This window comes from Syngnathus floridae, chromosome 3, assembly GCF_059516105.1.
Source record: "Syngnathus floridae isolate MCC-2025c chromosome 3, RoL_Sflo_1.0, whole genome shotgun sequence".
NCBI classification, from domain to species: Eukaryota; Metazoa; Chordata; class Actinopteri; order Syngnathiformes; family Syngnathidae; genus Syngnathus; species Syngnathus floridae.
Genome location: NC_142415.1, coordinates 2,778,502 through 2,794,457, shown reverse-complemented (window position 1 = coordinate 2,794,457; position 15,956 = coordinate 2,778,502). Strand labels below are relative to the sequence as shown.

At 44.2% G+C, this 15,956-nt stretch overlaps 2 protein-coding genes across 7 annotated transcripts in view; one reads left to right on the top strand and one right to left on the bottom strand.

Annotated features, from left to right (window-relative positions):
• cemip (cell migration inducing hyaluronidase 1) overlaps positions 1–15,956 on the top strand; it is a 197,236-nt gene that overhangs the window by 119,361 nt on the left and 61,919 nt on the right. For all 6 annotated transcript variants that reach the window (XM_088370826.1, XM_088370827.1, XM_088370828.1 and 3 more), the window contains 3 exons: positions 4,651–4,721; positions 4,920–5,015; positions 11,849–11,970. In XM_088370826.1, the coding sequence (XP_088226952.1) occupies positions 4,651–4,721; positions 4,920–5,015; positions 11,849–11,970 (289 nt within the window). The remainder of the gene's footprint in view (positions 1–4,650; positions 4,722–4,919; positions 5,016–11,848; positions 11,971–15,956) is intronic.
• On the bottom strand, positions 7,512–9,160 carry LOC148400103 (uncharacterized). Its single transcript, XM_088370831.1, has 2 exons — positions 9,139–9,160; positions 7,512–8,993 (listed from the first exon to the last, which is right to left on the bottom strand). Exon 2 carries the CDS (start codon positions 8,827–8,829, stop codon positions 7,735–7,737), a length of 1,095 nt encoding a protein of 364 aa, XP_088226957.1. The 5' UTR covers positions 8,830–8,993; positions 9,139–9,160; the 3' UTR covers positions 7,512–7,734.

Here is a 15,956-nt window from a genome sequence, read left to right as displayed (position 1 = left end):
CTTTTGTCTCCTTTCCTCCCCACACTTCTGCCAAACAGACTGAAACAGGTGCCATCAGGAGATAGGCTGTGCATTTCTTAGCACATCCAGACACTTTTTAATAACCCTGGATTTATGAGACATCATACAGTTTATTGGCATGTTTACCACTGCTGCCATGGCGGTAAAGACACGTGTTCGTATTAACATTTACATTGGTAAAGAACAAATTTCAATCAAAGATGGTTGATGATTGATGATTTAAAAGAATATCTTTACTTTTTTCTAGCACATCTGTTTTTTGCAATATTTCTTTTCTTTTTCTTTTTTTTCACTGGTAAAAGCGTGTCCTGGGTCGTCCTCTGGGTCCTGCCGGTGGGACGTGCCCGGAACACCTCACCAGGGAGGCGTGCAGGAGGCATCCTAGTCAAATGCCCCAGCCACCTCATCTGGTTCCTCTCTAGGAGGAGAGAGTGGTTCGACTCTGAGCCCCTCTCTGATGACCGAGCTTCTCACAACTGCCCAGACACTTGTAAATGGGATTGCATTCTTTTGGTCACGACGCACAGCTCATGACCATAGGTTCTACATGAATTTATATTTTCATTTTCTCTAATAAATTATTAGGTTTACAGTAATCTCTCGATACATTGTGGTTTATTTATTGCGGCTTCAGTGCATCGCAGATTTTTTTTCCAAATTAAAAAAAAAAAATCAAAAATTCTAAATAAAACCTCTAAATTGAGGAATTATGGCATGAACGTTGCCCACACGCCAGCAGAACGCAGGGAGTGCCCACTCAATTGCAGGACGTACACTTGTACTTTTTTATAAAAAAGTTGTTATAATAATAAGAGTTCTAAAAACATATTAACAGTGTTTTACCTTGTTCTAAAAAAATGTTATCATAATAAAATAGTTCTAAAAACATATTTACAGTATGTACACTTGTACCTTGTTATAAAAATGTGTTATAATAAGAAGAGTTCTAAAAACATATTTACAGTATGTATACTTTAGCAACATCTACATATGTTACACACACACGCGCACGCACACACACGCACGCACATGTACACACACACACACACATGTATCATATTTATATTTATAATATTTAAACATTATTTTATGTATGTCATTTACATTACATATTAATATAGTATTTACATGTTTGAAACTATTATTTGATGTTCTAATGATAACACTTATATGGTTTAATATACACTTAATGATACACAAAAAAGGTATGTAGTATGTTAAAAAAAAGGGTGACACTACGCGGATTTTCACATATCGCGGGTGGTCTTGGAACCAGTTATCCGCGATAAACGAGGGATTACTGTACTGTACTTCACTTAAAAAATGTACAGTCTGAATAGGAACCGCAGCAAATAAAAAAAATTCAGTCCGCTTTTGATCCGGACGAAACAAGTGGACTAAAGAAGTGTTTCCCAACCTTTTTTCATTCACGGCACACCTTTTCATTGGAAAAAATCTCGAGGCATATCACCAACAAAAATCTGTTAAGTGTTATACCAGCTTCTATATTAATATCAGTTATATTACAAAAAAAGACGTAAAGTCCTATCCCTATATATGTATGAAGAGTCAAATAATTGAATAAAAATAAATACTAAATATTCTTTTAATTGTATTTTTTTTAAATAAAAGTGAGTTTTTTTTTAAAATATTTTAGGCAGTGTAAGGAATAAACTATTGAAAGTGATTGTTATTAAAATCCCAAAGAATCAACATGACTTTGTTTAATGTTTTAGACTAGCGCTATAAATATTACGACAATAAGAACAATGTCACTTCTGCTGTTCTGACAGTAGCTGAGTGGCTATCACAGTCGGAGTGTCTCGACTTGACTATGTATTTTTTGTTGGTGAAAAATTAACAATCCAGGTTCTCTGGTTGAACCGAATGCTCTAATTTCCATCGGACCACAAACGCACCACAACCGTCATAGTGTATGTCACTGTTAGCAAAAGCACACAGCAACTCACACATAAACAGAATATGCAATACAATCAGACCGACACAACATGAAATCTTGAAATCTCAAGATTCTCTGATTCTCCATGCATGCACGATTAGCAAGTGGCTGACCTGGCCTTGCGCGAACTGACCAATGGTTTGGCGATCCTGTTTACAATGCGCTCCGTAATTAATATTGGACAATCCCACAGCACAGCTGAAAATCTCTCACGGCACACCAGTGTTTTTTTTCCACACTAAAACCGTTGAGTCCTTTCAATTTTCATGAAAATGTCCCTCATATTTTCATTAAAACAGTATATACCGTATTTTCCGGACTATAAGTCGCTCCGGAGTATAAGTCGCACCAGCCATAAAATGCCCCAAAAAGTGAAAAAAACATATATAAGTCGCTCCGGAGTATAAGTCGTATTTTGGGGGCAATTTATTCGACAAAATCCCACACCAAAAACAGTCATGAACGAGCAACAACAGGCTAAACGATAGCAACAACAGGCTAAACGATAGGTATGCTAACGTGACAAACACAAACAAAGAGCTGAGAATGGGCCTGACGTAACATATAGAGTGATTAAGGACAACTATTACATGAATAACATGTTTATAAAACCATCAGTGTCACTCCAATTCATTAAATAGCAACAACAGGCTAAACGATAGGTATGCTAACGTGACAAACTCAAACAAAGAGCTGAGAATGGGCCTGACGTAACATATAGAGTGATTAAGGACAACTATTACATGAATAACATGTTTATAAAACCATCGGTGTCACTCCAATTCATTAAATAGCAACAACAGGCTAAACGATAGGTATGCTAACGTGACAAACTCCAACAAAGAGCTGAGAACGGGCCTGACGTAACATATAGAGTGATTAAGGACAACTATTACATGAATAACATGTTTATAAAACCATCGGTGTCACTCCAATTCATTAAATAGCAACAACAGGCTAAACGATAGGTATGCTAACGTGACAAACACAAACAAAGAGCTGAGAAGGGGCCTGACGTAACATATAGAGTGATTAAGGACAACTATTACATGAATAACATGTTTATAAAACCATCGGTGTCACTCCAATTCATTAAATCCATCGATCGTTCTTTGTCAACAATGGGTGCGCACGGCTGAGGGCGCTTGCACTTCAAAATATTCCACAGGCTCATATAACGATAGATAAACTATATTTCAAATTGCTCTAATACAAGCCAATAATATTATCAAACCATCTGTGCACTTTAATTCCATTAAATCCATCGATCAAATTCCTCGTCCTTTGTCAACATCGCCGCGCGTGCGCCCTGACGTCAGCCTCGTCTTTATTCCACAGATCTACTATATAACTATATTGTAGCGTTAACAAAGTACAAGGATAGACGTGGGTTTGGTAAACGGCTCTTTATTAAACAAAACAAACTTCCAAGCGTGTGGCGGCGTGGACTTCCAGACAGACCGGGCGTGCGTAATGGCCATGTCCGAGCCCCGCGCACCGTTCGCGGACAGCCACTCGGCCGAGCGCCGGCCCCCGACTAAGCGGAGACCGGGCGTGCGTAAAAGCCATAATAGTTTTTCAAACCTTCTATGTCACTCCAAATCCTTAATTCCTTCAAACTCTTTGTCCTCCGTGTCACTTAGAAATGATCACCGCTAATGATGCCGGTAGTCCTTGTGTGGGCACTTTGTATGTAAACAACCGGCGCGCCGCGCTACTGACGTCACTTGAAATAGTAATCCATTGTTACATCACGGTTCTCCAAACTTTCTTTCTGCTGCTCGATTACTGTTTTCAGCTGCATATTTTACAACTTGAAGTTTGTAACCTGCAAAATATGAGTTTCTTTTTGGTGCCATTTTTCTTAAACCCACCCAGTTGATGAGTCACGGCCAGCGGTAAAATTTAGAGCGCCCTCATCCAGTTTCGTCTGAAAATATAATTTTTTTTGGTTGTTTTATCAAAGTCAAAGTCTGCTTAATCATCGATTTTTTTTTTTTTTTATATACTAAGACACACAAAGAGATTGAAATTACGTTTCCACTATCCCTCGGTGAGATAGTACACATATGCATACAAGCAACACAAAAAAAACCAAGAAGGCACTAACAATGAATAAATAAGAGTGTTGAATAAATGATAAATAAACAAATAATAATAAATAATAATAATAAATATAAGAGGAGCAAAAATGGAGCAAGTGTACATACAGCAGACAGTGGACTTGGATATGGTGCTTTAAAGTGTTAATTGCTTTATTTGATGTTTTCTCTATTTTTTATGTTTTGAATATGTTCAAGATAAAGATATAAATGCATGTGAAGTGATCAACTATACTAAAAATAACATGGGAAGTGGTCAACTATACTTGTAAGTGATGTCTTAATGATCAAGTAAAAATTTGTGAAAAAAAACATATATAAGTCGCTCCTGAGTATAAGTCGCCCCCCCACCCAAACTATGAAAAAAAACGCGACTTATAGTCCGGAAATTACGGTACTTAGAGACACCTTCATTGACTCACATACATGCACAAAGCTTATCTTGTTTCGTCTAGAAATCATACTGAAATAGCTCGTTTAATTAAGGTAACTGTGCATATGTGCGTGTCTTCATTTTTGTAAGTTTTTTACAGTTAATCTTTGCTGTCCTTTTTCTTTCATCCACAGACATCCATGGTCTTTTATAGTTGTGAAAGGAAACCCATCTTCTGCTGTAGAAGATCATGCTCTCTATCAAGGTGAGAATCTTTTTTTCAATCTATGCTGTCCAGTCAGCTTTTTCTGCTCCAGCGTTCACAGGACAAAACAAAATTATTACATTTTATTATGTTAGACATGATTAAAATTGTGGAAAATTGTGAATAACCCGCAGACAGAAATATTTTGTATTTTTACAAGGCTAACGCATTATGCATATTTTGTGTGTTTGTTAAAAGGGACCAAAGCCTCTTCAGAAGCCCGAAGTTCTCGCGTTTTTCATATGAGCTATGCAGAGCATTTTACTGTAACAGCCAGCAGCCAGTGGGTACAAGGTACAACCTGCGCACACTTTTACAAGATATTTTGACCTGGACGGAAAGAGAGAGCGAGAGAGAGAGAGAGAGAGAGAGAGAGAGAGAGAGAGAGAGAGAGAGAGCGCAAGAGCGAGAGAGAGCTCTGAGTTAAAATGTGCAAATTTTGGTGTCTGTTGACAGACTGTCTAAGCAACACACGGAACACACGGTTTACTCTAAGTAACATGTCATTTTGTAAGACTCTAGCTTGTAGACATTAGACAGTAAACTTCAGAAGTCATTGAATGGCAGAAACCATCCATCCGTCCGTCCGTCCGTCCATCCATCCATCCATCCATCCATCCATCCTTTCGCCAGTAGGCAGGGGACACCCTGAACTGGTTGCCAGCCAATCGCAGGGCACACATAGAAGAACAATCATTCGCACTCACACTCAGATCTACAATTTACGACAATTTGAGTGTTCAATGGGCCTATCATGCATGTTTTGGGGATGTGGGAGTGCCCCCATGCAAGTTCAGGGAGAACATGCAAACTCCACACAGGAACGGTGGAGCCGGAATTGAATCCATAAACTTTGCACTGTGAGGCTGACCTGCTAACCAGTTGAAAACCTGCCGGCCTCATTGAATTTATTTTCCATCCTAACTTTTAAAGACTCCTAATAATCACAGGAGTAGTCCATCTCTTAGTTTTCCGCTCAATCTTCTCTTTTCAGTCAATAACCCTCTCTAACCTTTTGCAGAAAGAAAGTTTAAATTATGTGATATTAGATGCAACACCTCAAGAACTAAACATTAATGGTCGAGTAGGCAAAATATTCAAGATTCAAGAGTATTTTATTCGCCATGTTTGAGCGTGCCAAACAAGGAATTTGACTTCGGTAAATCACAGCCTCTGTTCAACATTTAGGTGACTAACAACAACACTCAGGACATGTGAAAAACGAAAGATATTCTCAAACATCCCCTGATCTTAAACTGATCTTAAACTCCCAAGAGGGCAAGGAAAAACTCAAAACTCCAGCTAGGGGAAATGAGAAACCTTGAGAAGAGACCACAGATGGGAGGGTCCCTCTTCTAGGATGACCAGGCTGCAATGGATGCAGAGAGGACACATAGTACAAACAGTGTAGACAAAAAAGGTGTGGAAAGCGGGATGTTATTGCACAGTAATGCCTCTGAGACTCTAAGAGTGGTGTGAGTTCATCAGAGCGACAGCCTGGGGGAAGAAGCTGTCTCTGTGTCTGCTGGTTTTAGTGTACAGAGCTCTATAACGGCGTCCGGAGGGGAGTAGTTCAAACAGGCTGCAACCTGGGTGCGAAGGGTCTGTTGAGATGTTACTTGCACGTTTCCTGGTCCTGGACAGGTACAAGTCTTGGATAAATGGGAGGTTGATTCCAATTATCTTTTCTTCAGTCCTTATTGTCCGTTGCAGTCTGTGCTTGTCTTGTTTGGAGGCCGATCCAAACCAGACCGTGATGGAGGTGCAGAGGACAGACTGGATGATGGCAGTGTAGAAGGTCTTCAGCAGCTCCCGCGGCAGGTTGAACTTCTTGAGCTGTCTCAGGACGTACAGCCTCTGCTGGGCCTTCTTCCGGACAGAGTCTATGTGGCCGGTCCATTTCAGGTCCCGAGAGATTGTGGTTCCCAGGAACTTGAAGGTGTCTGATGAGAGAATAGTATTACTGCGGATAGTGAGGGGTGAAAGTGGTGAAGGGCCTCGCCTGAAGTCCACTGTCATCTCCACGGTCTTGAGCGGGTTCAGGTCCAGGTGGTTTTAGCTGCACCAGTGGACCAGCCGCTCCACCTCCTGTCTGTACGCAGTCTCATCACCGTTCTGGATCAGTCCGATGAGAGTGATGTCGTCTGCATACTTCAGGAGCTCCACAGAAGAGTCACTTGCGGAGAAATCGTTGGTGTAGAGGGAGAAGAGCAGTGGGGAGAGGACGCACCCCTGAGGGGCTCCAGTATTGGTGGTCAGGGTGTCAGATGTGATGCTCCCCAGCCTCACACGCTGTCTCCTGTTGGTCAGGAAGCTGGTGATCCACTGACAGGTGGAGGCAGGCACCGCGAGCTGGATGAGCTTCTGTTGGAGGATGTCAGGAGCGATGGTGTTGAACGCCGAGCTGAAGTCCACAAACAGGACCCTGGCGTACTTTCCTGGGGTGTCCAGGTGTTGCAGGATGTAGTGCAGTCCCATGTTGACCGCATCATCCACCGACCTGTTTGCCCGGTAGGCAAACTGGAGGGGGTCCAGCAGGGGGCCCGTGACATCCTTCAGGTGGTTCAGCACTAACCTCTCAAAGGATTTCTTGACCACAGATGTCAGTGCAACAGGTCTATAGTCATTCAGACCTGTGATGGCGGGCTTCTTGGCCACTGGAACGATGGTGGAGCTCTTGAAGCATGAGGGCACCTCACACAGCTCCAGGGAACGGTTGAAGATCCGTGCAAAGGTGGGCGCCAGCTGCTCAGCGCAGACTTTCAAGCAGGAAGGTGACACACCGTCTGGGCCCGGTGCCTTCCTGATCTTTTGTCTCCGCAACATCTGGCGCACTTCCTCCTCGCGAATCTGGAGTGCGGGCGCGGCCTCTGCAAGAGAGAGAGTCGGTGACCACGGTGATGGAGGTGTGGACAGAGCAGTTGTGGGGGGAGGTGACTATGTGGATTGTGCTGCAGGAGGTCCCGTTGTGTGGGAGGATCGATCAAACCTGCAGTAGAACCTGTTTAGCTGGTTAGCGAGCCTTGGGCTCTCCACAGGACGGGGGGGTTCGTTTCTTGAAGCCCGTGATGCTCTGCAGGCCTTTCCACACTATTGAGGGATCAGGATTGGCAGAGAGGTGTCTCTCCAGGCTCTCCCCGTAACACCTCCTGGCTTTCCTGACCTCTCGGTTCAGTGTGTTTCTGGTCTGCTTGAACAGGTGCCGGTCGCCACTCCTGTAGGCCTCCTCCTTGACTTTGCACAGCCTCCTAAGGTTCGGTGTAAACCAAGGTTTGTCGTTGTTGTACGTGCAGAAGGTCTTAGTCTGCACACACAGATCCTCACAAAAACTGATGTATGATGTGACAGTGTCAGTGAGTTCATGCAAGTCTGAATTTGCAGCTTCAAAAACTCTCCAATCGGTGCAGTCAAAGCAGGCTTGGAGGTCCTGCCTTGACTCCACTGTCCACTTCCTTACAGTCCTCACCACAGGCTTAGAAGTTTTTAGTTTCTGTCTGTAGGCAGGGATCAGATGAACTAGACAGTGGTCCGAGAGTCCTAAAGCTGCACGAGCCACAGAGTGGTATGCATCCTTAATTACGGTGTAGCAGTGGTCCAGTGTATGTGCCCCTCTGGTGGGACACGTTATGCGCTGTCTGTATCTGGGGAGTTCGTGTGCGAGGTCCGCCCTGTTAAGATCACCCACAACAATGATTAGTGAATTTGGTAGAAGTTTCTCCATGTCTGTCACCTGGTCAGCCAGCATCTGCGTGGCTTCACTCGCACGTGCGTGTGGTGGAATGTAAACAGCCGCCATGATGATCGAGGAGAACTCCCGTGGTGAATAGAACGGCCGGCAGTTTATGAAAAGTGTTTCTAGGAGAGGGCTGCAAAACTCTTTCAACACCATGACATCGGTACACCAACGTTCATTAATGTAGAAACAGAGACCACCTCCCTTTGATTTTCCGGAGAGCTCCGCGCGGCGATCTGCACGCGTTAGCCGAAACCCAGCTAACTCCATGGCGTGGTGGGGGGTTTGTTCGCTAAGCCACGTTTCAACAAAACACAGCGCGGCGGATCTGCTGAAGTCCGTGTTACTTGAAGTGAGGAGCAGCAGTTCGTCCATCTTGTTCGCCAGGGAGCGGACATTCGCCAGATGAATTGACGGTAGGGCAGAACGGAACCCTCTCTGCCTCAGCTTTACAAGGGCTCCGGCTCGTTTTCCGCGTCGCCGCCGTCGCGCTAGCTTGTATAGCACCGCCGCTCCGGCTAAAATCTCCGACAAACAGTCTGAATCAGAGAGAACAGGAGAGAAAATACCAGAAGAAGACTGACCGATGTTTAACAGTGCTTCCCTAGTAAAAGTGATCCGGGATGGATAGCAGAAGACACAGAAAACACAGAAAATAAGACAAAGAAACAGAGAGCGACTCACCGTGGCAGCCATCCGCGGCGCCATCAGATGACTTTGGTTAATGATCTCACTTGGATTCTTCAACATCTCCTGTAATTAATCAGCCATTGTATTATCATCACAGCATCTTGTTCTCATCAATAGTCTGCCCCAATGCAATGCTGGTGTTATCAACTTTGCTGTTACCATCGCTTCATATCTGATTCCAATTAGGTGCTTCTCATCTTCCACCTGATTGCAACTTTATGAAAGTAACTCCCCCCCAGGCAAGTTCAATATGTGTGCACCAAAGTAGTGGCTGCGTCACATATGTTTAAAGATTAATGTGTAGTCTGACTCCGTTTCAGTCTTAAAATGCAGCCCATAGGCAATTATTAATCACATGGTAATGGGTGGAAAGACTTCTTCAATGACTTCTTACATACCAGCCATCTAAGAAGCTTGTGAAAGATCGGACAGTGCAGCCAAATGCAAAGTGAAGCAGAATTTATTGTGGAGGGAAAGGGGAACGGTGGAGGGCTGGAGCGGCGAACCGGCGAGGCTGCTCTTGTCGGGTGTGGGGAGTCGGATGGTAAGCCAGGGGAAGGAGTTGGTGGCTGGACTTCTCACTGGCGAGGACTGGACGTGGCTGACGGGTGATCTCCGAGGAGAGCAACTGCAGACTGACAAGGTAGCATTGGACAGACAGGACAAGGACCGAATCGTAAAGAAACGGGGAGTCAAGCTTACAAGGACCGGTGTGCACTGAGACATCACGAGACAAGCTGACACGAGCAGTAGCGCTGGCCGCGCTAATATCGTGCACGCAGCAGACAGGTGAGAATGATCCTGGTGATTGGCGGGGCGGGGCTGGATGACACCGGCACGTGACAAAGCCGGCTGGGGACTGGCTTATTCCTTGATCGATGTCCTGTGTGTAAAACCAATTTTGGTTTGGGTGTTTGAAGTTGACTCTGGATTTTGCCTGCCTCCTGCTAGCAAAATTTCTCCACCACAGTGAGAAATTTAACACCCAATACTTACTGTCAATGCCCAATGTTATTAAAATGATTGTTTGCAGCTCGCGGTCACAATATGATCACAAATGCGTATAATTATGTTATTTGGCACCCCACATCAGCTGTGTTAAAACACACCTCAGATATTTGTAAGATTCTGTTTCTGTACATTCAATATGAATCCTGTCAGGGAAGGAATGGAGCAGGGTGACCAAATGCAGCTTGGACCAGGGTTTATTGGAGAACTCAAAGACAGACTATAAGAAGCTTGACTAGGGACAAGACTAACTGAACAAAAAGACAAGGTAAAGAAAGGAACGACGACGATAGACGAGTTGAGAGACATTAATGATCCGACAACGGAGTGAGGGGCAGACAGGACTTAAATACAAAACACGAGGCAGGTGACTGTGGTCACATTGATTGAGGTAACACAGGAGGGGAGGGGCAACGTGAACAGAAACCATGGTAACAAAGACACAATACAGCAACGGAGGATGAGTTGTGACAGTACCCCCCCACAAGGGACGGCTCCCGACGTCCCAAAAAACCAAACCCCCACGAGGCGAGCGGGTGGGCGGGGGCGAAGCGCACCAGTTCAAATGACCTCACTGGCCATGGCAAAGTCCTAACCGCGCTCGGCGGCAACTCTGGAACATAACCGCAATCGGCGGCAACTCTGGGGACATGAACCGCAATCGGCGGCAACTCTGGGGACATGAACCGCAATCGGCGGCAACTCAGGGACATGGACAGCAGTCGGCGGCAACTCGGGGACATGAACCGCAATCGGCGGCATACAAAAAGTCAGAGCCGCAATCGGCGGCGTTTGGAAGTCACCACGCACCGCAGCCGTGGGAGTGGGGCCAGGGACGATCGCGAGTCCGGCGCAGCTGGCTTGAATTCTGGCGACGCCCGTGGGTCCTGCGATGCTGAGGTGAGGCCCGATGGCGGCCGTGAGTCTGATGGCGCCGGTAGGCTCTCCGATGGCGGCTGCGGAGCCGGTGTCGCTGGAGCGAAGTCCGGCGGCGGCTGTGGAGCCGCTGGCGCCAGAAGCACTCCGATGGTGGCCGAGGGTTCGGCGTCGTGGGAGCGAAGTCCGATGGCGGCCGCGGGGCCCATGGCACTGGAACAAGCTCAGACGATGGACGTGGATCAGGCGTCGCTGATGGGAGCTGTTGGTGGAGGAAGGTCCAAGCACTGGTCGCTGTGATGGTCGGATCATTCTGTCATGAATCGGATGGAGCAGGGCAACCAAATGCAGCTTGGACCAGGGTTTATTGGAAAACTCAAAGACAGACTATAAGAAGCTCGACTCGGGACAAGACTAACTGAACAAAAAGACAAGGTAAAGACAGGGTAAAGACAGGAACGGCGACGACAGACGAGACAAGAGACGAGAAGACATTAATGATCCGACAACGGAGTGAGGGGCAGACAGGACTTAAATACAAAACATGAAACACGAGGCAGGTGACTGTGGTTACACTGATTGAGGTTACACAGGAGGAGAGGGGCAACGCAAACAGAAACCATGGTAACAAAGACACAATACAGCAACAGAGGATGAGTCGTGACACGGGCAGGCAAATAAATCACAGCTCTGCTGTTATTCTGATGCACACATTTTCAGTGATATTTAAGATGGTATACTCATAAATGGATGTTGACAAGAATTTGAAATAAATCTGACATTCAATCCTACTTTGTGTGCGTGTGTGCGTGTGTCGTAGAGGCTGAGTGGACAGAATGGTTTGACAGGGATGATGAAAGAGGATCCGGTGACTGGGAGAAGCTGTCAGATCTGCGTGAGACCTATCCGGACCGTCTGTGTAACAATCCGCTGGACATTGAGGTAAATCGCGTACATGTGAATATTTTGTTCGACACCGCAATAACTGACTTGGATAAAATTAAAGTAAAGGATTAAAGTAAGCCATTTTAAACTTTTGGGCATTTGAAGGTTGTAAAGAAAAAAAGTGAATGTCACTCTTTGGCACCCACTGTATGGTGTGGATCGTTTGACATACGTATGCATGCCACCATTTTCTCATCTGTTAAAGTTTATTTTTTGGACGGACTGACGATGGACAGAGCCTCTGATGGACGCGATGATGTAAGCACTTTTAACATAACGCGGACAGCTGGTCGATTGCATTATGACTTGTCAATCGTGCACTTATCTGATGTAAGTGACAGGCTCTCCATTTAAAGGGTAAAATTCTGTACTTTAGCCCCTCTGCAGTAACGCAGTATGTAGGGGAGACGAGAATTGATTTAAGCCGGTACGGAAAGAAGATTCGTTCCGAGTCTAACCACTGTTCAGGTAACTAATCTATTGTTAGATTAATTCCGTCATTTTCGGACGCCAGTCCCTTTTAAAGCAACAGGATTCCGGTGTTGAGTAATCCCTTTTCGAGACCCAGGATCAAATTGATCGCGGCCGTTTCAGCGGCTCTTCTTTCCTATAATGATTGGGGCTTTTGTTAACCGCTCGGAATAGATTTTGCTTTCTTTGTTAAGACCGCAGGAACTCGTTTATTTACACTAGCGTGCACCCACACTAGCTGAGCTCAAATCTTAACGGTTTCGAACCAGATTCTGACACTCCCTGATGTCAAGGATTAAAGCTGTCTTCATTTAAAAAAGAACTGAACGGTTTAAAGTATGACTATGATAGAGAAACAAAAGAGATTTAAAGCATAAAAGATCAAAATAATCATTAATCGAAATTAAATGATTATAAAGTAGAAATTTAATGAATAAGCAAGAAAAAGAATTACAAGTTTCAATTGTTCGAACAACTAACAATAATTTCCATTCACCCTTCTCAATAGAGCAAAAATTATTCAGTCTCGAAGTTCTCTCGATTGAAAACTCAAAAATATTGTAAAAAAAGGGTAAGAGGCTACAGGTCTAAAATGCTGTTTGGTGGAAAAGTCGAGTGATCAGTTCTCCTTGTTACAAAATCCGAATTCTGTTTAAAAGAACAGGCTGGCCTAAAGAAGGGAGACGTGCCGACGCCCTGAAAATGGCTCCTCTCTCCTGCACCGAGGTCTGCATCTCCTAGCCTGTCTTTAGGCTTAAAATTTGACTAAATCCAAGTTGAAGATAGTATAAATTCATCCTAAGAGACCTTGGGTTCATCTCCGAAAGGATGAAAACGATCTTTTTCTAATTGGCGTCCTCGACCCACGGCAGTAGCCTGCAGGGGCAAACCCCTGATGGGGAGAGCCCACTGGGCGAGAGAGAGCCCTGTGTTTGTCCGAACGAACCTTTTATTCCAGTTCAGTTCGTGGGTACTATGCCAGTTTTTTTCCATGACGTCATACATTGGCCTCAGATGACCCAAATGCTTCCAGAATAGACTGCACCTGCATCTCGGCCGGTCTCAACCGCATTCAACCAGATGAGGTGACCATGTTCTCAGGGATGTACCATAATTTCCGGACTATAAGCCGCAACTTTTTTCCAAAATTTTGGACCCTGCGGCTTATAGTCAGGTGCGGCTTATATAAGATTTTTTTTCGTGATTTTTGTGATGACTTGATCACTTTTACTCTTAACAATATTATATACAGTAAAAGCTACAAAACAAACTGACAAATAACTCGTTTTCAAATCAGACGAGTAAAAACTGGTCAAATATTTAAAAAAAAAGATATTATTAAAAGTGAAGACAATTTGCAATTCTATTAATGAACGAATTTGATGCACAATTTGTCTTCGCGGGCCACATAGAATGATGTGGCGGGCCGTATCTGGCCCCCGGGCCTTGAGTTTGACACCTGTGCTCTAAACCCTTTCTCTTACTCTGCCATGTCACTCAGAGATTACACAAAGTAGTGGCGCTGTTTGGACCATCTGCATTGTATTAAAACCCAATCAATCAGCATTTAAATCCAATTCTTCTGACATTTTGCTCACCAAAAACAAGTTGTAATGAATGTGAACTTTAAATGAATTTTATTCAGAAGGTTACTTTGAACCTTAAACGGCGGCGCGGCGTACTTATGGATTTTTACGGCCTCCGGCCTCCAGGGGGCGCTCTACAGGAAGCAAGAGCGAGACAGGCGAAGAAGAGATAATGCGCCGAAGAAGATGTGCTAGTTTGTGTTTACATTTCGCGCATCACGCGGAACGCGATCAAGACGGACATTACTGAAAGGAAGCCTTTATATACAAACCGTCATGGGGGACAAAAGAAATGCATATGATGCCGCTTTTAAGCCAAAGGCAGTCGATGTTGATGACATTATCTTGTGTCTACTCTGGAGCGTACTTATGGATTTTTACGGCCTCCGGTCTCCAGGGGGTGCTCTAGCAGGAAGCAAGAGCGAGACAGACGAAGAAGAGATAATGTGTCGAAGAAGACGTGCTAGTTTGTGTTTTGATCGTCTCGTGCATCACGCACACACCCGCGCTCACACAAAGACAGGAAGCTTTTATACACAAACCGTCATTATGGGGGACAAAAGAAATGCATATGATGCCGCTTTTAAGCTATACGTGTTTAATGTAATTTAGCGCTTCGTGCATGAATAAGATTAGCATGAATAGACCCTCTTCACACTCGAAGAAATGCATAAAAGCGACGACGAAAGAGAGACTGAGAAAGTGTGAGGCGAAGGATATCTAACGCTATTCCAATCCGACACTAAGGAGGAAGACTTCGATGGTTTCAGTGCACAGGAGGAAGATGAAGACGGCTCTTTTTTTACTATTACTGGTATGTTTTTTTTTTAACCAGCCCTGTTAGTGCTGTGCTACCGTGTTGCTGCTGTGTTGCTGCTGTGTTACCGCCGCGTCTCAGTGACTGTGCTGTGTTACTTCCGTGTTGCTGCGGTATGACTGCCGCGTAACAGGCAGTCTTTGGGAAGAAATGTTAAGGTATGTTATTAAAGCTTTAAAAAAACTTTCTGTGTCCAGTCTTTCTTTGCTAATAACTCGCGTGCTCACTTACGCGTTGCTGCGGTACTACTGCTGCGTCACAGGCCATGTTTAGAAAGACATGTTCTAGTATGTTATTAAAACGTTAAAAAGGCTTTCTATGTACTGTCTTTCTTTGCAAAAAACTCGCGTGCACGCGCGGCTTGTAGTCCGGTGCGGTTTATGTAAGAAAAAAACTGAAATATCCCTGAATTGTAGCTAGTGCGGTTTATAATCCGCTGCGGTTTATAGTCCGGCAATTACGGTAACAATTTTCTCAGGAATGCTTCATCCTGTTTTCCACTTCCAAATCTTGTCAACTGTCCGTCAACTTGACCTTTGCAAATGTTTTTTCTCTGACTTGTGTTCCGTCAAACAGCATTTTGTTTCGACCTCAACTGGATGAACGTGACCTCGGGTCACGCTCATGTGTGGGATCTCAGTCTTCCACTACTTAGTATCATCATTAACCCTTTCCGCCTCCTTGTCTTCGCTCACATTTACACATTCATGTGTAAATGGAACATCAATATTACATACCTGTTTGATACTGATTAAACATTGTGACAATAATAACACATAATTTCACAATAGTCAACTTAACACATAATCATAACTATGATCGTGGATTCTTCTAGTTAGCAGATTAAAACACTCAAGCATCTTCAAAACATATTTTGACAAGCTGGTGACCTCTAGGTCAAGCTCAAGCGTGGGATTGCAGTCTTCCACCCACGGTACCACTGTCAACCCCATGTCCTTACTCTTTTAATATTTTTTAATTTTAATTTAACTTTTAATACATTCATGTGTAAATGAAACATCAGTGCTATGATGCTGCTCAAGTTGCTACTAACTATACAATATTGCAAAGTAGAACAAAATAAAGTATATTGCAGCTTACTCTAACTG